Here is a 26920-nt window from a genome sequence, read left to right as displayed (position 1 = left end):
TATCACCTTCATTCCGCCGCTTTTCAACATCCTTTTTTTCACCCCCTATGTAGTAGTTGCGTCCGTTTTGTGACGTCATGTTGACTAAGGTGGCGGATTCTATACTTGCACCTCAAGGCTTTGTCAGTCCGAGAATAAAGATTCAAAACCAACCAATCAACCAGCCACGCATTACTTTTTGACAGTATTTCTATTTATTGTATTTATTAACACACTTTTTATTTATAGTATAATGACTTTCAAAGCATAGGTTAACAAAAATAAACAAATCTACTGGCTTGCTGGTTCTTGTATTGTTTTGCAGAAACCTCTTCATCCAAGCATGACAAATTGCCACAATACGCTCGAAGCTGATGTCACTTATCCTATTAACCACTGCTTTCAATCTGCGATTGGTGGATCATCATGTCATTGTTTAGCTAAAGTAGGCTAACGGTTACGGTAAGCATTGTTTTTGTACCGCAATCACTTTTGTACCACTTGCTTCTTCGCATGTTGCAGTTGTCTAATGATTACAGTAGGCTATATTGACAGCTTTAGTTTTTTTGTTATTCAATCATTTAATATAATTAATATTTCAACTATTATGACTGCCGTTATCATAATCCAGTTAATAGCCTTAGATAGCGTTGATCTAACTTAATGTTTTCCATAAAAGATCGATAAAAGCAACAAATTCTGGTAGTAGTTCAAAGAATTTTGGAGTATAATCAATTCAAGACAAATCATTTGTCAAGACATCAGTTCAGTTTTCATTGTTTGTAAGATCTCGTTTCGTTTTAGTTACATCGTTGCTTCCAAACCACCAAGCCAAGGCTGCCTCCAGCAATTCCAGGGAGGGTTTGGTTGTCATTTTCATACTTCAAGGAATTTGGATTCAACATTACCAGTCCATTGTTGTTACTGTGAAATGAATACCGCATAAGCTGCTAAAAAGTTAAAAAAATAATACTGCAAAGTTTTTTTTAGATTTTTTATGCTGCAACCAAGAGGTTACAACAACAGGTCAATCAAAGCAAAAAAAACGCGAAAAGTATCACAACCAATGGCTTACACAAACAAGTCTCGTGAGGGTTTACATTTCATGTCGTTGTTATTGCATTAAAATATCGCGTTGTATTAGTTTTTTTTCACCTCAGCCCGACTATCACAATATGGTTTAATTCAAAAACGACGGTTTGATGTTGTTGGGTCGTTTGATTTGGGCTACAGCCTAGGCCTACAGATAGAAAACTGCAAAAAAGATTTGAAATGAAGATGGATTGGCCAGAAAGAAAGTATGACAAGCAAAAACTGGTTGAAATAACAAGTAGCCTACGTTGATGACAAAGTGTTGAAACAGGACCGCAGGAAGACCAAGTAAATATGGCAAAAATGAGATTAAAGAAGGAACTGGATTAAAGGAAAAAACATGTGGAAGAGCAAATCAAAGGTCGATTGTCGTAGATGAAGTTGCAGAGGGCATCTGCTAAGTGGCATGACTTATTGGTAGCCTAATTGCCTTTTACTGTAATAACCAGGGCTTTGGAGAAGGAGCAAGGAGCCGGAGCCCCGGAGCCGTGCATTTTCAACGGAGCTGGAGCTCTAAGTGAAATTCAAGTGGAGCTGGAGCCAGTTGTTTGAAAAATAGCTCCGGCTCCGATGTATTTCATAAGATGCTACTACTATTGGCTGAAATCACATAATTTAACAACAACCCTTCTCAAACTTAGGAAATTATTTGCGTAATCAGACGTCGAGTTAACGAATATGTTTTGAAACGCGGTTTCACATGACATTTTGATGAAAGTATTCCTTAAATTTCATAAGGTTGTGCCATTTTCTAGCAACAGTTGACTGCAGATAATTTTAAACTTTAGAAATTAAATTAATATGTGGTCATTATTTGAAAACACTTTTCGGAGCCTGGAGCCGGAGCAATGGTATCAATACGTTCAGGAGCTGGAGCTAATTTATGATAAAAGAGAGCGTCGGAGCTGCAGCTGGAGCAACTTAACATTTATGCCTGCTCCAAAGCCCTGGTAACAACAAATTCAAATTTCACACAAACACAGTTGATTAAGCGACAACAGTAAAGTGTGTTACAGTAGCCTACTTTCCGACAGCAATGATGTTATTTCCAGCACAGCATGCCCACGTATTTCCCATATTAACTGGTATCTGAGTAGGTATGGTTGTCCAAGTGCCGTCTGTGACATCCATGTAGGCGCTATTCTTTTGTATGCCATTGTTTGTGGTATATCCACCTAGAAATATTATAATATAGGAATAAAATCAGACGAATTGCGCGGGCGTAAGAAACGTAACAATTTCGTGTATGAAGTACATTAAGGAAGTCTTTTATTTTACAACAAGATATAAAGCCTACAATTTATTGGGATCTCTGTAGCTTTTATATGGCGCTTTAAGATAACTTTTTAGATACTTTTTGTTTCACATGCTTGTGCGTAGGATAGAGCTGTACGTAGCATTGTCATTGAGTTGATGCGATATCTCAACCCTTGTGAGAGAGAGAAAGCTACAACGCTACTATACAACGCAAAGCTACAATAGGTAAACACCATCACTGCCGTGACAAGCCAATCCTGTAATAGCCTAACTGTTTTTGAAAAGTATTGATTTATTAGTATAGTAAGATAATACCAGCAAATAAACACCCCAGCGGCGGCAAGCGCATTTTTCTATTTAGAGATTAAGTTGAAAAATAAAAGTGTCCAAAGTTATTTTTGTTGTAGCCTATATAGCCTACTTTCTTTGAGGTTCACTATTACACCTATCGTATTTTTATTGGCCTAGTGTTTTACGTGGAGGTGATTCCTTCCTTCAGCACACATTAAACAAACCTGAACAGAATAAAAATGCTTGGCACCATTTCAAGATACATCAGATTGATGCTTATTTAGTCTCCTACTGAAAGTGGAATAAAACGAAAATAATAGCACTGATATTCAAACAAATAAACTTCATAAAAAATAGCATTTTTGACAACTCGTCAGGTCCAGTAGCTCAGTTAGTTAAGCGCCCATTTTGTGCTAGAAAAAAATGGAAGATCAGTCGGCGCTGGCTTGGTTCTTAGATGTGCGCTTAAAAATAGCCTACATTTCAAGGACTACTCTCTCCTCAGTGGCATCTAGTGAATGGAATAATTCACAGACAACGAGATGTCTGTAATCGGAAACTTTACTCTGCCAATCTCGGTAACCGGTACTGTGTCAGTGGTTCAAAGCCTCTACAAAATCAAACCAACTAGCAACCAAACGTACCAACAATGTAAATGCTATTTCTCCACAAAGCGGCACCAAAACAAGCTTGTTGGAAAGGCATGGGGGACCCAGTTGTCCACGTTTTGTTGGAGGTGTTGTATATTTCAACCGTATTGCATGCTAACAAAATAGTAAAAAAGTTTTTAAGAAGAAACGCTCGCCTATATCAGTTAGCAACGGATAGGCTACAGAAAAGACCCTATTGGTCATATGCCTCTGAAAATAATAATAAATAAAAAACAAACAAAATGGAAAAACAGCTTGCTGTAGCCTACTTTGATGCTGCACGTTTCCACTTGCCACATACCCTCCAAGAAGATATACCAAATCTGAAATAGTAAAAATAAAAATTTAAAAATAACAGGGAGGCTAATAGTGTAATAAGTTCTCTGCAACCATTCCAAGAAAATAAGAACCAAGCCAAAATATAGCATATTTTGTTCATCATAATACTGTAGGCTAGATTGATAATTTGGTCATGAGTATTTTTTGGATAGAGGCGCCTATGTTTGTAAAGTTATAGGCTACCAATGACTTTCTTATTTATCCGTGATTCAACAAATTTGCTAATTTTATAGAATGTTCTTTTCAAAAATAAAATTAAAATACTCTGATTATTTTTTTTCAACCTTTCAAATAAAGGACTATGATTTATTGACTCCATATTTAGTGTTAATGTTGATCACAATGAAGCTAACCTTCATTCACGACCGCAGCTGCAAAACTGCGTTGGGTTTGAATTTGGTCTTTAGAGATCCAAGTCTGTTTTTTGGTACAAAACATCTCGATATCCTCAACAAAGTCCTGTTGATTTCGGAATTGATTTTTTCGTTTCTCACCACCAAAAACATACAGCTCACCTGAAAAGAGATTCAAGAGTAGCCTACAGCTTCCACCTTTTAATAAATTACATTTTTTTATAAACGTGTAGCCTACTTCTGAATGATGGAGACCTAAAAGCACAGGTCGTGCAAGTATAAAATTTGACCTGAGGATCACCTTTAACGTATGCAGCTGAAGCTCCAGCTCTGCCTGTTTTCATTGGAGAAAGTTCTTTCCAAGTAAAACCATTGAAGGACACTACTGTTGCACAAGACACCTGAGAGTTGGCAGGGTATCCACCGCAGAAAACGACAGTTTGGTACCGCGAAGTGACAGCAGAGGAAGGTATAATTTGATCCTTTACCTGAAAATAAAAACATTTAACATTTTATCAGTGTAGTCATGTAGACTACAGCAGTCCTAACATGGTCCATTCTAGAATATGATTAATACTTTTATTTTATGTAGCTTATAGCCTAGATTAGCCCAGAGCTCCCCAAATTGGGGGTCGCGTAATGAGCTTCGGGGGTCGCAAAGAGTATACCAATTTTGCATAAACTATAATTACTGCATATCAGGTATTTTTAGAAATTTATGTGGTGAAGCAGAATCGAAGTTTAAAACATTATGAAGTAGGCTAATGTGACTTTTAATAGCCAAAGCTTTAAAAAGGCTATATTAATGTTGAAAAATGAAGTCGTGATTTTTCTAACAATACAATTTTGGTAAAGAAGTGACTTTCTTAAACCATAGAGAGATAAACTCAAGCAACCACACAGCATTTAACATAATACATTAAAGTGAACATAAACTATAAACTGCAAACGTTTTCGGCCATACACATATGTTTTCGGCCTTTCTAACGGAAAAAAAGATGAGGGTAGTCCACTTTTGCAATGATAGCTGGCTTTTGAAATTATACTATTTGTCAGATTTCTCTGACAAATTAACGAACTTAATTAGTCCTTCCAAGGAGAAAACATCAAATTTTTACGTGAAATCTAAAACTGATCGTTTATAATAAAAAAAAAGAAACATCTGGAAACAAAAGGTTCAAAATGATTCATTTGAAATGTTCTCATTTGCTGGAAAGTTTTTGGCTAACAATGATGTGGAATCAAATGTTGGTAATAAGCCTCTGGTTTATCGACCATTTGTCAAATCTGTTGAAACAGTTTCAGACATAGCCTATCTTCTCTGAGAATTGGGCAATACCATATTAAATGGGATCCAAAACCCATTTGCAATGCAACACAAAGTAAGCTACCGAGCACCTCTCTCTTAAACCTTAGGAAGAACTTGCTGATCAATCTTTTGATCCTGAGTTGCGGCTTAAATATTCTGGAAAAAAGTTTTAAACTTTTTGGCTAGAGAAGGTCCATGATTATCTAACTCAGGAGTAACCGCACTTCTGCTTTGTCTCGACGTATCTGTGCGAGTTAGCGGTTTCAATCTCGACGGCAATCAAAATACAACACTGTTCCAGTCTAAACAATATTAAAACCGCCTTGAGACCAACATTAACAAACATTGAGCCTGGAATTACTTTGTAGCAGAAAGTAGTCGCACCCATCACACTGAATAATTGTGTTTGCTTTTTGATGTTGTTTCCAGTAGACAACATGTAAAATAGTAGGCTCCGAGTACGGCCAGCTTGTTTTTAGTTTTCGTTCAAATTAAGCCTTTCAATAAATATCACAAATGTATAATTCGCACTATTTATTATTTTATTTGTAAAGCATCGAGGAAAACATTTGGAGATAAAAGGGGTCGCGACCAAAAAGTTTGAGAACCCCTGGATTAGTCTATAAATAATAAATACTATCAAAACTGCAAAAACTGCTGTGCCAAGCGAAAAGTTCAGACAGAGCCAATTAGGCTATATCAAACATAGTGACCATTCACCCAAAAACCTTAACAGCCTGTTTCACCCTTATTGGGATCATCACGAGGTTTTTATTCAAATAGAATTAGACTATTTCCAGAGTCAAGATGTTTTGCTAACTCGTACCACGCAGCCGCTCAAACTCAGTTGAGCTTCACGCATTTTCAGCATATTTTAACATGTCAAACCATAACTAACTAAAATCTTGAACTAGAATCTCAATAGTAGTTGACCAAATGCAAAGCCTTGGTTGGTTACAACAAGTCATGATGGCTGCCTTGAGTCAACGCTTGAGTTGAGTGTAGTCCGTAGAAAAGATTTAAAACTACGTCATAGCCTACTGGCTTACCGGAATGCTCGACCAAGCTTGATTGCGATAGTTGTAAATATACATTCGGGTTGTGCAGCAAATGATCAAAGCATTGCATTCTGAAGACAAAAATGTTGTTTTGGAAAATAAATATCTTGGAAATAAAATAAATGGTAGCCTACTCGAATAACAATGTCATAGGTAGTTAAAACGAAAATTTTAGGGGGAGAAAAAGCAACTGTTTGTGGGGAAAGAGCAAATATTTAATATTCAAAATAAAAAGTTTGTTTAAAAATATATACAACGTCATTAAATCGTTGTAATAACATTGAAAACCTATTTTTTAGGGGAGAAAGCGATTGCTTTCTCAAGCCCCGGCATGTTGTAGTATTCCTCTAAACACTATGTGGGTAAAATGAAATCAGCCGGATACCAAATACGTGTCCTTTTCTGGGCTGTTGAGCCTCATGCTTCTCAGGCCGGAGATGGAAATCCAAAGCGTCCTCAACACTTTCGATGCAAGCTGGAAAGTTTCGTACAAGTGTCTAAGAAATAATGAAAGCTTGAAGCGGTGTCAGTGCAATGCATATTGAAGCAATGTGATGTGGCTTATGTGTACTGTGTCGCAACTTTTGAGTTCAGATCGCTGTTTCTCAAAGAAGTAGGCTACTGTAATTAAGCTACTGTATAAGGCCTAGGCTATGCAAGGTTAGGTTTCATTATATTGAGTTGCAGCACAGTGTCGAAAGGTAGGCAGGCTACTTAAGAAAATTGTTGCTTCTTCTCTAAACTTGTAATGTCCATTGACTATGAAAACATTCGTCGTGCTGTGCGAATGTTCAAAGTACCAGAAGTGAAGAGCAGCTGAGTATTCACGTGTCGTAATGGGTAGATCAATCGTTGGATAATCCGCTGGCTGCGGTAAGCTAGTCAGATAAAATTTGTAATGTTCGACGTTTGTTTAACCTTTATAGGGGCTTTGGAGTTTGTGCAGGTCCAAGTTTGAAACAAAGGCCTGTCGCTTAAGATTGTTTAAGGTGGTCGTGGGTACGTATATGCACTTGGCCAGCTGCATGTCCACTTTGTAGCCAGATGAAAGCGTGTAGCTTCAATTGAGCCGGTTGCTTGGGGGTGCATGGTGCTTTGTCGATTATGGACCGTCCTGTCCGTCAAACAGTGCATTGTTTCGCCGAAAATGCAACTCCCTTTGGGGATATTTTTGTGTGTCTTTTGGCTCCAGAAGTTACTTGGAATATGCTTATATGAGAACATTAGGCCAACTTCATATCGCTGAAAATAATTTTAGTAGATTTACACAGAGTTAGTTGGGCAATCTAAGTGCAAACCAAAAAAAAATGCAAATAGGATTATAGAATAAATACATAACAAACCTCTTTTCTAACTTCGTCGCATAGAAAATCAGGCGTCATTAGTTGAAGTCTGATTAAATTAAATAGACCGGGAAATAGGTTTCTTCTTGTATTTAAGCTCTTCTTTGTCCACTTGATCAAAGATTCGTAGACAACGTTTTCAGATTTAACCTTAAAGAAGATATTATAAAAACGATACAATCATTATATTGCAGTATATTTACTGCTGCAGCTTATAGGTTAGGGCAGTGGTTCCCAACCTTTTTGACCTTGCGGCACCTTATCAAAGAGATAAATAGTTTGCGGGACCCTGGCAAAACTGGATCAATTTTATGAGGTTACTGTATTTCAAATAGGCCTGATAGCGCGCGTAAATAAATATATTTATTCAAAATTAGTCAGTGTGAAATTTGGGCTTGACTTCTTGCAGAAAGTCCCTTAATATCTGGGGGCACTATTCGATAAAGCCTCCCGCATATCTTCCTCGACTATAAGCAGTCGTTCTCGTTTTCTAGTTTTTATGTTCGTTTATACGGAAAATCCACTCTCACATGGGTATGACGTGGAAAACTGCAGAAAAGGCACAATAGCTTTCTTTTCAACGCAAGGATATTCATTTGAATTTTTATCCAGAACTCGTGGAGAGGCATGTGCTTGTGCATAAGCTTAAAATTTCTATCGTTACGAATGTCAATTAATTCTTCTTCTTTAAGATTTAAAACAATACGAGAGTCCAGTAAAAGTGGATATCTTACCCATGCGTAATTTTCCGTGGACAAGCTATAGTGGTCACAGCGGTAAACCATAATCTCTTCGTGGGAAAATTGTAACATAAGATTCCCGGATCCGTTCGTCTGTATGTAATGACCGAAAAAGAAACACTCCTTTGAAACGTCTATTCAAAAAGTGTATTTCTGTAAAATTAGCCCGCGGCTATCGAAAGTGGAGTGCAACGCAATACACCACTAAAAACTTGTCACTACAACAAACTACTTACTGTAGATAAAGACGGAATTTTCGTCCAGCTGACAAGCACTAAGCAAACAGTTAAATATGCTACCAACTTTCAAGCAACCATTTTACGAATGACTAGAATAATTTTCGATATCTCAAACTCACGTAAACAGTAACTGTGACGCAATAATGAAAGACATTGTCACGCAATTCAAACAGGTGTTCAAAGGTGGTGATGCAATGTTTCATCAGGTCTTACGAACGATGGTGCAATATTTGGACATTTTCTAGCAATTTCCATGACGTAAGTTGCCAGCTAGGTTAAGTAGACCATAACGGTTTTTATATGACGTTTGATTTGGTGAAAATTGTCCGCAACAGCTGGGGAAATTTTTCTAAATTTTTTCTTCCAATGATTTTAGGTGCTGAGTTATTAAGGAGACAACTTCTTTGTTCTTCATTTCAGAGAAAAGAGAAAGCATGTCAAAGTTTTCGTTCTCCACTTTTAAGGACCACATTTGCAGTTTTTCTCTCAGTGCTTTCATTTTATCGTTTGAAGTTAAGAGAGTTTCATTTTTGCCCTGCATTTTCACATTCACGTTATTTAAATGGTCGAAGCTATCTACTAAATACGCTAATTTGGAGACCCAATTGTAATCGCAAAGCAATTCACAAAATTCCTTTTGCTTTTCAAGGCTGAAAAAAGAGAGCATTGCATCCTTCAACTCATATAGTCCAGTTGAGAAGGAGCGATTTTCCTAGCGTCAGCACTACCTGACTGCTCACTATATAGAACAGCGAGCAATGTGTTTCGCTAACCATACCGGTGTAGCCAAGATTTTTCCAAAAACATGTGTTTCTCTGCAGTCGAGTGTAGCAAGAACTCAGCGATAGACACGTGTTTCGCCCATGAGGTTGGGCTCATCAGTACCGCACCACTTGTTCTTGCTACACTCGACTGCCGAGAAACTCATATAGCTTACTCGTGACAATGCTTTTCCTCGCGACAACCATCTTACTTCGGACGGTATGTAACAGAAGATTAACATAGTTTGCTCGCATTTCCTTACAAAGCTTGGCAAATAGACGTGATTTAAGTGGTCTACTTTTGATGTAGTTGACCATTTTGACAACTTTGTTTAACACTTTTTAAGGTCTGAACCTAATGTTTTTCTGACAAGAACTTCGTGATGAAGAAAACAGTGTGTTGTTATAATATCACTATTTTGCCTGTTTGCTAACGATACGAATCCTTCAATTGACCTTGACCCAACCATCGGTTTACAATAGTTCGCAAACAATCGTGCAATTTTATAATCGTGCTGGGTCACACAACCCAATAATCCATCACTGCAATTTGACTTTGTGCGCGTGAAACGCAAAATAAAATCATGAAACCTGGCAATAATGATGCCTTTCAAACGTTTTTGGGAAAGAAAAACAACGAGTCAAAATCTCTTTCACGCTGTTTTTCCTGGGCGAGAAAACGAAGACTTACCGCCAGCCCAGCGGCTTCCCCACTAAGCGACTCTCCATAAAGGAGCCGGGAATAACTACGAGGCGCGAAACTTAATACGCACTGAAACTCGGTTAGAAATAAATAAATTCCGCACTTAACGAGTTAAAGTTAAAATAAAGAATGGGCCGCACTATTGCAATATTTTGCGGCACCCTTGAGCATTGCAATTGGCACTCCAGGGTGCCGCGCAGGCCCGTAGCCAGACCGCGGAGCAAGGGAGGGCCAACTTTTTTTTAAGGGGGGCCGAAAAACTTGAAATGATTTTGGCATTTTAACCTCTTAAATACCGGTATCCACAAAAATTGCAATATATCAGATTATTGTTAAGACCAACACTGGTCTCTTATTTTATCTGCTAGTTAAATCACGGCAACCATATTACAATGACCAACATAACACAGCAACCCATGGTGATGGTGTGTTCGCCGAATGCGACACCCAGCGACAGGGGGTCTGGGGGGACCTCCCCCTGAAAATTTAAAAAAATTACTTTGAATTTGGTGCATTCTGAGAGCATTTTCAACGAAAATTTGGGTATGAATATTCCTGTAAAATGGTGCTGTCCGGTGGCATAGCAAAAGGATAAGATCATGTTTTCTTGGGCATTTTTCGGTAATAAAGCTAAGTCTCTGTGTTTTCTTGTTGCTAATTCTTGGCTGAGATATTTGAATATTTGGTATTGGCAAAACTCGCTCTTTTAGTGCAGTTTCGTTTAAAATTAGGCAAACTTTGTTTTACAGACATAGAGACTTAAAGCATCATTTTCAATATCGTGACGTCACACGCGTGTCAAAGGGGGGCGTTGTAACCCCCAAAACCCCCCCTTGGCTACGCCACTGCGTGAGCTAGTCTATTGCAATTGCAGTCGCGGATGTTTGGATGCAAACCGTCTCACAAACAAGTCTAAATCGATAGATTTCGATACAGAATGTTCAAAGGCCATAAGCACCAAGTTTGCCTGTCTTGGTTGTTGTTCCCGACAATTATTCACCAAATCAAACGTCATATAAAACCGTTATGGTCTACTTAACCTAGCTGACATCTTACGTTGTGGAAATTGCTAGAAAATGTCCAAATATTGCACCATCGGTCGTAAGACCTGATGAAATATTGCATCACTACCTTTGAACACCGGTTTGAATTGCGTGACAATGTCTTTCGTTATGACGTCACAGTACTGCGTACGTGAGTTTGAGATATTGAAAATTATTTTCGTCATTCGTAAAATTGTTGCTTGAAAGTGAGTCGCAAATTTAACTGTTTTGCTTATTGCTTGCTAGCTGGACAAATTTTCCGTCTTTTATCCAAGTAATCTGTTCTGTAGTGACAAGTTTTAGTGGTGTACGGCGTTGCATCCCATTTTCGACAGCCAGGTGGCTAATTTTACAGAAATACAAATTTGAATAGACGTTTCGAAGGAATGTTTCTTTTTCGGTCATTACATGCAGACGAACGGATTCGGGAATCTTATGTTACAATTTTCCCACGAAGAGATTATGGTTTACCGCTGTGACCATAAAAAATAAAAGACGTGACTTGTTAGCTGGTAGGCCAAGAAGCACTAGAAGCACATAAAAAATAAAAGACGGAGTTGTTGGTTGGTAGGCTACAGAAGCAAAGAAATAATAAAAGAAGATCTTGTTGGTTGGTAGTCTACAGAAGCAAAAGAAAATTAAAGACTTTTCTTCTCAGTTGGTACTAAAGAACTTCAAGTTAATAATTAAAGGCGTTTCTTTGTTGGTTCTGAAGAAAAAACAACATTGACATTCATTTCAAGAAAGAAGATTTTAGACAATCGATCTGTGCTTGAAGATTCAAGTCGAAGAATCCAAGCAAGTTTTGTGGAAATTTAGGACTTCATATACCCGTACAACTACGGTATTGTGCATTTTAATTCTTTTTTGTATTTTTACGGTCTTTGGAGTTAAGTTTTTTATAACTTAATTTTGTGTGTTTGTGTAACTTAATTTTTTTAATTGGTAAATTTAGCCTCAATATTTAATATGTCTACCCTTGGTGGCGACAAGGACTCGACCGCCGTCGACTCGACTGAGTTTAAGCCTGATGATGTTCTTTGCGGTAGGGCAGGCCATTCTGGGGAGGGACCCAGTAACGATGAGGCTAAGTCAGTTCGAGAGGCCCGGCATCTTAGAAGGGATATTTTGACTCAAATTGGGGAACTTTCTGTAGCCCTAGATTCTTTGAGTGATAAGCAGGAACTGTTAATTTTTAGATCTAAGTTCTCTACTTTGGAAGAGGATTTACGGCATTTCCATGCTCTTTTGACTAAAATTTTTAACTCTGCAATCTTGGCAGAACTTCGTGATAGGGTAGATCCCGAATTTAACTCGTTAAAAAATAACTTCGAAGAAAAAGTAAAAGAGTTCTCAGATATGTTGGACGCTGACATACATCCTGAGGATAGCGCTTCAAATGTAAGCACTAGGATGTCTGAGAGCTCGTCACGGATAGTTGCACAAATTAACCTACAGCTCAGAAGAGAGGAGCTCCAGATCCAAGCTGAGGCCGAAGCAAGAGCAGCTGAGGCCATCGCGAGAGCTGAGGCCATAAGAGTTGAGGCCGCACGAGCAGAGGCTGCCGCGAGAGCTGAGGCCATACGAGTTGAGGCTGCCGCGAGAGCTGCTGAGTCCGCCGCGAAAGCCGAAGCGAGAGCTGCTGAGTTCGCACTCAAAGACGCTCAGTTGAGGGCTGAACAACGTAAAGAGGTAGCTTTAGCTGAATATCGATCAGAGGCGGGCTCCCGGCGTAGCTCTAAGAAGGGATCTTCTAGGCATTCCAGAAGTGAACATCAATCTCGGTTAAATTTACATAACCTTTTCCAGACGCCTGTTCAATCTGTAAGTGGACCAGTAAAATCCACATGTTTTCAAACTTTTTCAGGAGGTCTCGGGGCCGCAGCTAAGGATCTTCCAAAGAATCTAAAGCCAAAGCCTGCGAATTTTAGCCGAACTCTTCCCCCAGAGCGTACAGGTCACGGGGCCGCTGATAGCAGTAATGCTTTGCCCCCTTCACAGTTTTCTGCGCCGCTAGTTTTTGATCGCCCAGCTACACGTAATTTGGGTGGTTGTGAGAGGCGTGTCGCGTCTCCTGATTTTAACATGTGTGAGGATCGTGATCGGGCTGGGCATGTGACTGAGCCCCATCAGCCCCTTAAGGGATATAGCTTGTCTTCTCCCGCTAAATCGAGTTCTCAACAGCAGGATTGCTTTTTTTGAATACCAAAATAGTAGGACGTTTTTCGATATGGCGGCCTTGATTGGTTACGATGGTAATAATATGCCATTTATCTTCTTTAAAAATAGTATTACGGCCTTAATGGCAGCTTCGCCCTTTAAAGGAACTCGTTTGACTTTGTTACAAGCAGCTTGTGTTAGGACAGCTGCTCAAACGATTGCTAATTTGGTTTCCGACACTCCTGGCTTGTCAGAGGAAGACAGGATAGAAATGTCGTTAGATCGCTTGTCTCAACGTTTTGGAGTTCGTGGAGGTCTTTTCGCCGAACCGGAAATTAGAAAATACCGCTATGGTAGCAAATTGACTTCGATCTTTTCCAGTGATTTGAAAGAGTTTAAAGATGAATTGTCGCAGTGTCTGCTTTACGCGCAAGCTTATGGTCAGCGTGACAAATTGGAAGGACGTTTTGTTTTGGATTTAGCTAAGCGACTCCCGTTTGACGCTAAGCAGCGTTATCTTGACTTTTTAGGTGATCAGTATGGTGGCACTAATGAGCCTACTTTTCAGAGTTTGTTCGATTTTGTTGTACGAGAGGAAACGCGTAAGTCGACTGATTTTAGCATTATGCTAATGGGCGATTCTGGTGAGTTGCAGCATTTTAAAAAGTTTGGCAAAGGAAAATTGCCTTCATGTCCGGTTAGGCAGACGTCGGTAAAACCCCATGATGATGTGATGTCAGGGAGTTCGCAGTACTCGACTGCTGTTGGCGCACCGTACGGTGGTGTGGCCAGACGTAGAGACATGCCGGCATGCATTTGTTGTTCGTCACGTGGTCAAGTTGAATATCATTTTTTGTCTAACTGTAAAGAATTTTTGCGCTTGACACCTTAAGATCGGAGAGATGTTATTGTGAAAGCTGGCAAATGCTTGAATTGTTTGAGCCAGCATATGGTTAGGGATTGCGTTCATGCAAGTAACTGTCGTAAGTGTGGGCCTAACAACGATAGGAAACCCTATTTTCTTCTGCATGATTTTTATGTGACGTCACGTGATTCTCTGGATTCGATCGGCAAAGGTGATGCTGCTGCCAGAGTTCCTGTGCGTAATGTTAAGATTGGAAATGTTAAAGCAGCCTTTAACCGCGTTACTGCTGCTCGTGTTTTGAATCCAATGACTGGCAAATCGAAGTTGGTGTATTGTCAGCATGATCCTGGTTCGCAGTTGACGTTTGTTTCGAGTGATTTGGTGTGCAAACTTGGCCTTAAACCGTATGATAATGCGTCGTTTAAAATGGATACTCTGGCTGGTCAGAAACCTACTTGTGCTAACCTTGTTAAACTCAACATCCAGTCGTTAGAGACAGATGAACTGTTTTGTGATATAACTTCGGTGGTTAACCCAGCTTGGGCTGACGATGTTTGGTCACAGCGGTAAACCATAATCTCTTCGTGGGAAAATTGTAACATAAGATTCCCGAATCCGTTCGTCTGTATGTATCGACCGAAAAAGAAACACTCCTTGAAACGTCTATTCAATAAGTGTATTCCTGTAAAATTAGCCCGAGGCTATCGAAATCGAGATGCAACGCCGTACACCTCTAAAAACTGTCACTACGATACAGATTACTTGGATAAAAGATGGAACTTTTGTCCAGCTAGCAAGCACTAAGCCAACAGTTAAATGTGCGGCCAACTTTCAAACAATCCTTTTACGAATGACTAGAATAGATAGCAATATCTCAAACTCACATATGCAGTACTGTGACGCAATAATGAAAGACAATTATGAAGTCATTCAAACAGGTGTTTAAAGCTAATGTAATATTTCCTGTTTAAACAGGTTTCAAACTGAAACAGGCCCAAACAGGTCCAAACAGGTTTGACACAAGTCTTATGAACGATGGTGCAATTTTGGCACATTTTCTAGCAACTTCCATGACGTAATATTCAGTAGACTTGAACGGTTTTTTTATATGACGTTTGATTAGGTGAACCATTGTCTGGAATAATGTTAAAACTTTACCGCATAAACAGGATTTAAGTGGTTTCCGTCATTTTCATGACGTGAATATGTTTCATTTGAATGATTGTAGTACTGTAGGTGTACTAATTGGCAACGACAACGCTTATTTGATGTGGGCAAAAGAAGAACGTATTGGTGAAAATCGTAGTGAACCGCATGCTTTACTCACTCCTCTCGGTTGGTTGGCTTGTGGTGGTAAGTCACCCTTGGATGAAAGCGTTGCAAATGTGTGCAGAGTGCAGACGTCTTCAGAGTCGGATGTCATCTCTGGCTTTCAGCGTAAAATTGAGTCTCGTGATATGGAAATAGCAGACCTGAATAAAGTCATTCAGGATTTGACTTTGCAAAATGAAACCTGTGAATTGTCTCGCAATGATATTTTGGCTAGAGAACTTGTCGAACCGAATATTGAGTTGAAAGATGGTCGATTTATGATACCTGTACCGTTAAAGGAAGATATTGATTTACCTAACAATTTTGTGTTGGCGTCAGATAGAGCTGCTGCTTTAAGGAAGAAGGCTTTAAAACAACCTGAACTTTGTGATTTCCTTACTGACACCATGAAGGATCTTAAATCTAATGGCTATATTGAGCGTGCTGGTGAAGCAGAAAATGTAAAGGGATTTGAATGGTATTTACCATACTTTGTGACGTCACAATTAAAAAAGCGTATTGTCTACGATGGCAAGTCTGAATTTCGAGGAACTTGTGTTAATGATGTAATGTTTTCGGGTCCTGGCTTGTTAAACCCTCTTGTAGATCTCTTGGCTAGATTTCGGCTGAGTAGACTTGGTTTCGTGGCCGATATGACCAAGTACTTTTTTCACATTTTGGACTCTTCAATACGTAAGCCCAATTTTATTGAACTGCTTACGTACACAGGCAGTGCCGTTCGGATCGTGAACGAACGCCCTTTGGTACCTTTGAGTGACGACCCTAGGGATTTTACTGTCATCACCCCTGCCTCACTTCTGACCCCATACTTAGACCCATACTGTGCTGTTGGGCAACCACATGATCGTGACCAACTAAGCAGGGATTATCGGTTCAATTTGTCACTTTCTCAGCAGTTTTGGAGTAAATGGATCGATTTTTACTTACCAGGGCTTCAGGGCCGGAAAAAATGGTTAAAAATGGCCGAGAATTTGGAACCTGGTCAACTTGTAGTGGTGGGTTCTCTTCAAGACATTGGTAAACGTGGGAAGTATCAACTTGGGAGGGTGCATGAGGTGGTTCCACAAATTAGGAAAGGGAAGCCTGTGGTTCGTAGAGCTAAAGTTGCCGTCTGCAACTATGATGAGAGTACGGGGAAAGTGAAAGTAGACTACGTGTTGAGGGATATTTCGTGCCTCGTCCCTGTAAAGAACACCTAAGTGTTAAGGTTTGAGCCTGGTTTTGTCTGCGGTGGCCGACACTTGTCTGAGCCCAGAACAGTCGGTTATTGTCGCAACCATTGTATATAGCGTCATTTTAGCGTGTACCTATGGTACCAATTTCATATATCGTAGTGTATTATTTGTATTGTTGTTCATTCTTTGCATGCCCTTTGTATTTACATGTTAACTTAAACGTGAGTGATTCAAACAATTTGTGTATCGTGTGTTTTTATTCATTGTCTCACAATTGTCGTCAATTCTTTTTTAGTTATGCCATGTCAGACTGTCATAAGTAGGGGCCGCTATGTTCCCGACAATTATTCACCAAATCAAACGTCATATAAAACCGTTATGGTCTACTTAACCTAGCTGGCATCTTACGTTATGGAAATTGCTAGAAATGTCCAAATATTGCACCATCGGTCGTAAGACCTGATGAAATATTGCATCACTACCTTTGAACACCGGTTTGAATTGCGTGACAATGTCTTTCGTTATGACGTCACAGTACTGCGTACGTGAGTTTGAGATATTGAAAATTATTTTCGTCATTCGTAAAATTGTTGCTTGAAAGTGAGTCGCAAATTTAACTGTTTTGCTTATTGCTTGCTAGCTGGACAAATTTTCCGTCTTTTATCCAAGTAATCTGTTCTGTAGTGACAAGTTTTAGTGGTGTACGGCGTTGCATCCCATTTTCGACAGCCAGGTGGCTAATTTTACAGAAATACAAATTTGAATAGACGTTTCGAAGGAGTGTTTCTTTTTCGGTCATTACATGCAGACGAACGGATTCGGGAATCTTATGTTACAATTTTCCCACGAAGAGATTATGGTTTACCGCTGTGACCAGTTGTAACATGCTCCGACTAGTGGGAGCGTCAACCTTTGTTAACACTGAGAATCCACACTCACAAACGGCAGTGCTAGATCCAAATGTAGCAATATCTGCTAATCATTATAATTTATAATAATCATTATAATGGTAGCTGTTGATCGAGAATGTTGGGATTTTGCCAGGGGGGGAGGGAGGGCGAAATTTTTTTCAGGGGGGGCGAGGCCCCCCTGGCCCCCGGCTGGCTACGGGCCTGGTGCCGCGGCACCCCGGTTGGGAACCACTGGGTTAGGGATTGCAGTGTTTAAACTCTTCTGGGCTTTTGTGTATTAATTGACCTCATACATGCTTTGGTGTACTTTACAAACGCAGAGTGATAGGAATTGATGGCTACGTGGCCGAGTGGTGAGAACTTTAGAGCGACGTTCGAAAGGACGTGGGTTCGACACCGCTCCAGAGCACGCGGCTGTATCTCGGCAAAGACTTAGCCTAATGCCTTATCATTAATCAGGGGAGCAGCTGACTCGAATATGTTACTTTGCTGCTTCCTGTTGTTTGTTGTATTGCAGTGTTGGCGGATCGCAGATCTATTTTGGCGCAAAAAAAAAACATGATTATATTTTTTTAATGTTATGACATGTTAGGCCTAGAGTGTTTTTGCCGGAGAATTATCCACCCATTAGGTGCCACTAAATGGAGAGCAGTCCTTAACGTGCGTTGCTCAAGCGCACACCCAGAGAGTCAAACCAGAGCCGCTTGATCTTGAAGGTTCTTCGTTTCAGAAGTCACGTTTCAGTCATTTGGGATATAGTCAAAAAATCACTTGTGACCCAAAAGAAAGAAGCAAAAAACACAGCTTGTCACAGTGAATTATGGTAACGTCGGCTGTTGTGCTTCTTGACCGTTTATGATGATGCTAAAATTCAGTTGGTTGAAAAATTCCAGCACCCAATGCGAAAGTTTGCAAGTCGTAAATTTATTGCAAAAGTTGCAGTTTGTTCACAATTCACCCATCTCACTTGCCATAGTAACTACATTTTGATGCTGAAAAAGAGACACAGTGTATGTTTACTACTGAAGTATTCTTTTCTTTTATCCAGTGTTACAGCATAGGCCTACAGTAGGCCTATACACAGCCAATTACAGATGCAGCACGACAACTGAAAGGTGCAAAAGGACATGTAAAGTATTCATTGTCAAATCAAGTTTGGCATGTCATTAAATGTCGTGCCTAGACAAAGTCAAGTGCTCTAAAGCAGTGTCGAACCAATGTTTTTTTTTAGTGGTCGCGTTGGAGCTGTCGTCACTCGGCTGCTTAACAAACAATTTAAAAATAACTCCAGCAGGTTAAAAATTTATTCGTATAATTCGAACTGTTATGACACTGCAAACGGAGCGTTACTATAACAATAATTTGAGTATTTACAAGAATCGTATTTGTTATTGTTGTCATAAGCTCATACTTTCGTTTCTGCATCAGAGTGAATATAGACACCATAATTGCATTAAGATACTTGTCCTGATACAACAGTATGCAATCTAACTAATGCAAAAATTTTCTACTTAAGCTTACGCCACTGCATATGGAATATTTTAACGAATACGATCATTTTAACGAATACGATCACTTACCATCAAATCATCAGATGCAAAAACCTGTTCCAAATCATGCTCTGTGACATTGCAGAATGCGCTTTGGCCAGAAATAACTTCAAAGTTTTTCAGAAAAAATTCTTCTACCTTGTCTTTGACCTCCTCCAAAGAATACATTACACTCAAATCCCGGAAGTAAAGACAGGTTTCTTGTTCGAGATTGTCCAAGAGGAATTTTCCAATTAAGTCTTGCAAATCTGCAAAAAAAAAAAAATATTGCGGACAACAATGGCGACAGACTCCATTAATTTTTTCATCTGAGACGTTTATTATAGCTTATAGCTTGCATTTTTAATACAGCCAAATTCAATCAATCAATCAATCATTTTATTTTTCGTCATTAACGCGTCCGGGACGAAAAAGATACTAACTACAAAAATTGATATAAACCTACCAGCACGTTAACGAACGGGAAAAGGTGGCAAAACCTAATTCGTAAATTTTATCAAGCACTTGAACGAAAAGTGATTTTGTGTTACTCATGGCACCTCTTCTGCTGGACTGCAGATGACACAGAGTCACAGACCGACTGGCATTGCATGCAACGGGCAGCACATACAGAGATTCTGTGTATCTCTGAGTATATGCTGTCACTCGTAATTGCAATAGCCTATAATGTAAAAAATTTTGTACTTTTTATTACTGTATGTTAAAATTGTCTCCAGAGGCGTAGTCAGGAGGGCAAAGAGGCCAATTGCCTTCTCTTCCCAAAATAGTTCAAATAAACATTTCAACCTGTGTTACAGCATCTCTTAACAGAGTTTTTCTATTGACTTAGGCTAAAAGTATTCTCAGAATGCACAATTTTGAGATAATTTTTTCAAAATTTTCTTATCATTTTTTGATGATGGCTGATGGGATTGGTTATCAGAACGGTTCGAAACAAAATTATTCCTTTTAACTAAAATACCTGATTTTGTTTTATTGCAAATTAAGTTTTTAGTAACATTTTTAATTTCGTTTGTGGATAGTTTACCTACTTGCCCTTTTACTCTTTCATCATTTTAATAACAAATCAATCTTTTGTTCTAATTTATGAAATAAAAATCAATTGTATTTTAGCTAATTTGTACCTGTTATTTGCATCATATGCGCTGCTTGCAACACATCTGATATGGTATCCAGAGAAAGCACAACCGTTCCTGTGTACAAAAATCCTAGTATAATATCGAGAGCCTGTATTGCAATGTCTTGAAGCACGACGGTGCCAGCATGCTTTTCTTTCATCTGAAAAGAGAATAGTAATTAAAAAGTATTAAACATTCATTGTTCGATGAAACTTTGCATAGCCTACATGATACCATAGCGTCATATAAAAAATAGATTAAGTTTTTGTCTTGCTAAAACGTGTGTTACTTGCTGATGACTTAAATACAAGTTATTTCAGAATACAATGCATTTGTTAACACGTTGATTTCACATTAGATGCATTAAAAACTTTTTATAATTTCCAGTCAAAGTTGATACCTAAATTCACGAGGTATTACAAATCAAACGACACAACTCCTGTCCACGTACGGTATGCTGGAGATGCGTATTTTCTCCTCAGCCTTTGTCGGCTGCATAGCCGAGTGGTGAGAACACTGGAACGGCAATCGAAAGGGCGCCGGTTCGACACCGCTCAAGAGCATGCGGCTGTGTCGGTGGCAGGACACTTAAAAGCATGCCTGAAGGTGGACATGAAGATTGGCTTCCTTGTCCGTCCACTTAATCTAAATCTTCAACCACCAGGTAAGCCTGGATACGACAAACAAAGCCTTTGATGATTGCGTTAATTTGACTAGTTTTGTGTAACATAATTTTGCCAATTTTTTTATGACTTGACTTTCAATGATCCTGTTGATGACTACATCAGAATGGAATGCATTTGAAGCTAGTTATTTGTAACAAAAGTTGATGTCACTGTTTGGTATTTCAAGAAAGCGTCTTTTGAACGTTTACAAGTTAATGCCAAAAATATGTAAACATTAATGTAATTCACTGAGAGAATTCACTATGTGCGTTTGACGGAGGTATTTGATACGTTTTAGGTGAGCGTAGCCGTATGGGACCAAGAATTTAACTGGGACAAAACAAAAAATTGTGCAATGTGCGCAATTTTATGGAAATTGCCCAAATAATATCGAAACTACTATATCGACTGATATATTGCAATTGCAAATAGGACCACTGGGTAAATCAAAATGTTCTTGATTTGTGGCTGGAAAAAAAAGACAACATCCAAAATGTTAAATTAGGTAAATCATTAGTGTTGAACTGCAAAAAAAAGGTGTTGAATGAACAGTGTAAAGCTACAGAACAAATAAACCTGATGCGCAAGTCTCGAGATATGAATCAAAAAGTTAAGGAAATGACTCGAAATAGAAAGTCAACAAATAAAGTAAACAAAAAGTTGAAAATTTTATTTACACAGTTCGGTTCGCCATAGCCCTAAGAAGGGCCATAGGAACATCTCTGGAACAGCGTACTGATCCTGAGAGATCAAAGGCTATAGTCGAAGGGGCGCCACTCAGGAATTGACGGCATGCCTTTACGTGTCTTGCCAAAGACACAACCACATGCTCTTGAGCGGTGGCGAAGCGGCACTCTATCGAACGTAGAACCAGGGCTCTCACCACTCGGCTAGGCAGTCAGTTTTCACAAAAAAGTGACTCATTAATTTTTACTCCACTGACAGTGCTTGTGTCCGAATATGCTTCTCCAGTCTGGTGCCGCAGCACACATGCAGGAAAAGTAGACATTGCCCTTAACGACACCGACCATGCGCATAATCACTGGATGCCTGCGTCCAACCCCCACATGCTTATTACCACCAGTGCTTTCAGGCATCGCCCCATCAAAAACTACGCAGAGAGAATTCCACCACACGGCTCGTACTAAAGGCAGAGGTCAATGATCGCCATCTTCTCCACACTGTATAGCCCTTGACGCACAACAGCTCACACCTTCGCCTGCCTTCCAGGCGCCATTTTTCTCGACACATTGTGGCGCTTTATGAAGATCACTTCGACCTTAAAGTCATGGAGGGACTGCTGGGAAACCATCTCACGGCCGACCAGATCCTAGTCAAAATTGGGAGATGTTATCTGAATTGCTGCCTCATTAGCAAGAAGAAGAAGTCCACTTACATTTGATGAGAACATCTTGTCAAAATATTCGCTGCTGGCTGCCAGAATTGCTCTGTGCGCAGGAAAGTTTCTTTCAGAAACGGACAGGATGACATCACAGTACATTTTCATGTCACGAAGCCTGAACAATAATTAGGAAATAAGTATTTTAAATGTGTTTAAAACCCGATTAAAATTTTCAAAGATCTTAAGCAGTTAAGCACTTTGTCTACTAAGTTTTGTGAATGGTTACAAACTTAATGGTAAACAGATATATAAACAAAAATGACATATACCCTAAGCTTATAGACCTACACTTTAGGCCTATTGTGTTTTGGTACACTTAATAGTTTGGTACAACATTTTCATATGATTTGGTTGGACATATATAAGTTTAAGTTGTTTTTGCTTTAAACTGCTAAAAAAAACAAAATTAATTGTCGGAAAAAATGCAGTCATTGCCAAAAAACATCTAACGTACTTTTGCATGCGCTTCATTACATAGTGAGAATGGCCATCCACTGAAAATTCTGTTGCACTTGCCATTTTAGTTTTAGTTGCTGTTGTATAAATTGTACTTATTACAAGTATAAGTATATTTGAAAGAATTTAACATAGACCTTTCACCTAAGTAAAAATAAATCATTATAACATCATTAACATGTATTCATAAATAAATGATGAATCGGTCCTGTCAACAAATCCACTGTGAAAAACTCGTAATGCAGTACTGCAGTCCCCGCTTAATAAGCCCATGGTTAATAGGCCTACCCGCTTATTAAGCCCTCGGTATAGAATTACTGCTACAGTATTAATATAAGTGTAGGTTATTTTTTTAACCGTAAACACAGGCATAGCTCAGACGTTCACCATTGTAACACAAACCAAAACAAAGCGAACGTTTTCGACTATAAACATAGTCCTCTTCAAGCCTATAAAAGAAAAAGTAATTACATAGCATGAGAAAAATACTAGAGAAACACAGTATAACATAAAAAACATTGTTTAATCGAAACATTGAAAGACTGCCTATTCTGCTCACACACAAAATGACTACACAACACAACGGGTCAAGGAGAGAATTAAGTTCAGAAAAGAAACTATAGGCTTTAGTTTATTTTTACAACGAAAATTGATCAAAACAATATTACTCGAAACGTTTTTTTCTTCAACTTGTTAGACAGTATACGTTTCGTCTTATTTTTTGTTCGAAATTAAAGTAAAATCTTAATTTCACGAAATTAAAACACAGGTTTGTTGCCTTTTGTTGTACGCCTATCCAAGTTTGCAACCGGTTGGAAAGCAGTAGGCTACCACTGCACAAACGTTTACAATAGTTACGCTAGACTTGCGCAACCCCTGATGAAACTAATCTTCATCATATATTTTTTCACCATGCAAAGATGAGCCTGAATGGTGTTCAAATTAACCATACTTTGATATGTTTTGAAAAGAAATGCAGTGAGACAAAGCAAACTAAAAACAGACTATATTCTCGTGCAACTACAAATGTGTAACAAGGCTACAGTACAACTCCAAACTTGCTTATCTTTAACTTGTTGCTCAATGACTCATTGCCTGTGCAATGAAGAATAATGTATTATGTCAAGCATTATCTTTTTCATACAAAGCTATATTCCGTTCTTTCCGACGTTTATTTGTGAAGCAAATAACACAATAATTTATTCCTTGTCTAAAAAACAGCCAAATTGCTTCACTGTAAAGTGTAAACAGAAACAGTCATACAATCCGGACATCTTCTCGCCTACACATAAGTGCGCTATGTCTTCGTCTGTTGACTCAATAGCTAATGATTTAGTCTTGTGCCTGGCGGTGCTGGTAAAAACAAAACAACGAAAATTCCCCTTGTGCAAGAGAGCGTTACCGTTGCAGAGAAAGCGACGTCTTGTTCGACGTTTAATTTATATGTAAAAATGCTGCACAGGAAGTGTTTAGTGACGTCAGCAAGGATGTAAGCATTGGACCATACCTTCCCTCGTTAATTTTTTTTCCTTCCACATGAGCATTTACATGGACAAGTGAACTAGTTCTTTAACAAAAGCAGTCAAAAAACTTTAAGAATATCACCAGAATCATAGCCAAAACCCAACCATGATCCAACATTCCACGTCCAAACTAATCTATGCGTAGCACGCGCAGTTTATCGATTTGTGCCATAGCTGCTAAAGGCTTTCTACGTTGTTGAGTCATTTTCCAACAAGTTGGCCTTAAAATTGGATTTTATTAGGTTAATTTGACCACACATGATCATTTTTAAATTGGACTCAATGTGGCTGTTTTCCGAGTCGGTTTATAAACTTTGGCATGCTCTACTGTATTTACTGCTAAAAGATCGAAGAAATGTAGAAATATATTTTATTTCCTTTGTGATAATTTTGTAATTTTCCACATGTTTATTCCTATTCTTTCTGCAATGCTTTTATTGGAGAACGCATGTCGATAAGATACTGTAATACTAATACAGCATTGTTTTTTCTTTCGTAATGCAGATCGCATGGCACTGTATTAACTTTTAGCTTTTTAAAAGACACATTGGAATTGATTGGAATAAATCGTGCTAATAACAAGAGATCGGTCGGCTAAAAGTGACCACAAATAATCATGCCTTTGTTGTTCTACTAAGAGCCTGCAATCCACGTCGGTTGCTCAATTAATCAGACGTCCGAAGAAATCACAAAATCAAAGGCGTAGGTTCAGCTGTCGCGGTCTGCGCTTGAGTTAATGAGAAACGCAGCAGGACTGCTCTTCATTCATTGGACTTAGTTGATGGTGCTTTATGATTCACAGACAACAACACTTCAACAATCGGAAATTTCACTCTGTCGGTCTCGAGAACCAGACCTGCGCCAGTGGTTCAAAGTCTCTGCAAGTATGCGAAACTGCCAGGATAAAGTTTAGCTTACAAAGAACTAAAAGAAGCTTTCTTAGTCCAAGGATGAAGTTTCTCACAATCGATTCATCTTGATTTGAAAATGGAAAGATTACTCAAACATCCTCACTGTGTGCCGCGGCCACATTTTGAGAACACCTGGCCTACTGTAGCCTACGTTGTTTCTTTTATTCAACAATCTTCAATTGCTAGTTAGTGTAAGTCTTCATCCTCGGTCTGACGAAGCCTTTGATAGGTTATTTCTACTTTCTGGCAGTTTCGCATAGGTAGCCTACTGTAAAAGCTTTGAACCACTGACCCAGGGCTGTGGCTGAAGTGTGATTGTCTCTGAATTCTTCCATCCACTAGGTGCCGCTGAATTGAGAGAAATCCTGAAATGCTTTGCTCAGTTTGATCTGGGTTGGTTGGTTTTGAATCTTTATCCTCGGACTGACCAAGCCTAGATTGGTTATTCCTGGTAGCTTCGCAAACTTGTAGAGGCTCTTGACGCAGTGCCGGTTACCGAGATCGAGATTGGCAGAGTGAAGTTTTCCGATTGTTGAAGTGTTGTTGCTGGGAAATTATTCCATTCACCAAGTGCCGCTGAATGGAGAGCAGTCCTGAAATGCGTTGCTCAAGCGCACACCCCGAGAGTCGAACTTGCGCCGCATGATCTTGAGCCGGGCGCGTAAGTAACCCCTATATAACAGGGCGGAACTGAGCTAATGTTTCATCGCGTACAAAGTCGGGTACTCAACTACTGAGCTAACGGAGAGGACTTTAATTTAGAAAATACGGTTACAATTGAGAAAACTTTTGAAAAGGCAACAGAGAAAATATTTTGCGACCGCTGGCATCGCTGATTGAAAATGTAGCGGACGTCAAGTAGTCCAAAGCAGGGGTGGGCAAACTCTTTATCTCGAGGGCCGTATTCATAATGTGAATTTGTTCGAGGGCGCACTATAGTATAATTAAGATTATAAGCCAAAACATAAAATCTAAAATAGTCAAAACACAAGCTTTTATTTAGTTTTAAAGTACAGTACATGTGTTGCATAAAAGTATAGGTTACAAAATGTTTGTCCCAATTATTTATTTGAGTGCAACACACATCAAGATAACACGTTGCCAGACGCACTTTGAGCGAATTAAACAGAACACGTTTGTGAGCGAATTAACATAATTTGAAAAACTGTCGCAATCGCCGCTCCTCTCTCTACCAAGAGTCTTGGCTTTGGTCCAAGAAGACTAAAACGAAAAAGAAAGTTTTGTGATGCGACAGGCCGAAGTCAGAAGTTTCTACTGTGACGGAATCAGCTGTTTAGCAATCGACTACTTTACCACTCATAATAGCCATGCAAGATGGCTGAGTACAGAAATGACACGATACATATATTGTTGAAACTGCACATCACTAAACAACACAATGCGACAAAAAAACTATAATTTATCTTTATCAAGATGAAATATACCAAGAAAAAGTTTAATTAAGTCATTGTAGTAATTAAAATTTTCAAGCAATTTTATTATTATTTTTTTAATGCGACTGTGGTTATATATATTTAGGTCTATTGTTATTTAAGGTCTAATGTTTGTTTATGTCTTGAATTAATATTAAGGCTGTCTAACTGCTTTGAAAAAAATTTCTATCTATCTAATATATCTAGTTTGGCTATCTGACTCCATGAAATAATTTCCACACAATTGTTATTCGAATTATAA

General features: G+C 38.9%; 1 protein-coding gene across 1 annotated transcript; it reads right to left on the bottom strand.

Moving 5' to 3' along the window:
• On the bottom strand, positions 1-22929 carry LOC145764650 (kelch-like protein 12). Its single transcript, XM_082576292.1, has 13 exons — positions 22790-22929; positions 22330-22450; positions 20275-20428; positions 19181-19398; positions 7672-7821; positions 6714-6825; positions 6320-6399; positions 4263-4449; positions 3962-4123; positions 3539-3592; positions 3264-3383; positions 2096-2246; positions 1-903 (listed from the first exon to the last, which is right to left on the bottom strand). The coding sequence occupies exons 1-13, from the start codon at positions 22852-22854 to the stop codon at positions 780-782; spliced, it is 1698 nt and encodes a 565-aa protein (XP_082432418.1). The 5' UTR covers positions 22855-22929; the 3' UTR covers positions 1-779.
• Positions 22930-26920: the final 3991 nt, after the last annotated feature.

Source organism: Aplidium turbinatum, chromosome 2 (genome assembly GCF_918807975.1).
Source record: "Aplidium turbinatum chromosome 2, kaAplTurb1.1, whole genome shotgun sequence".
NCBI classification, from domain to species: Eukaryota; Metazoa; Chordata; class Ascidiacea; order Aplousobranchia; family Polyclinidae; genus Aplidium; species Aplidium turbinatum.
Note: the sequence above shows the minus strand (reverse complement) of the source record. Positions and strands in the feature narration are given on the sequence as shown.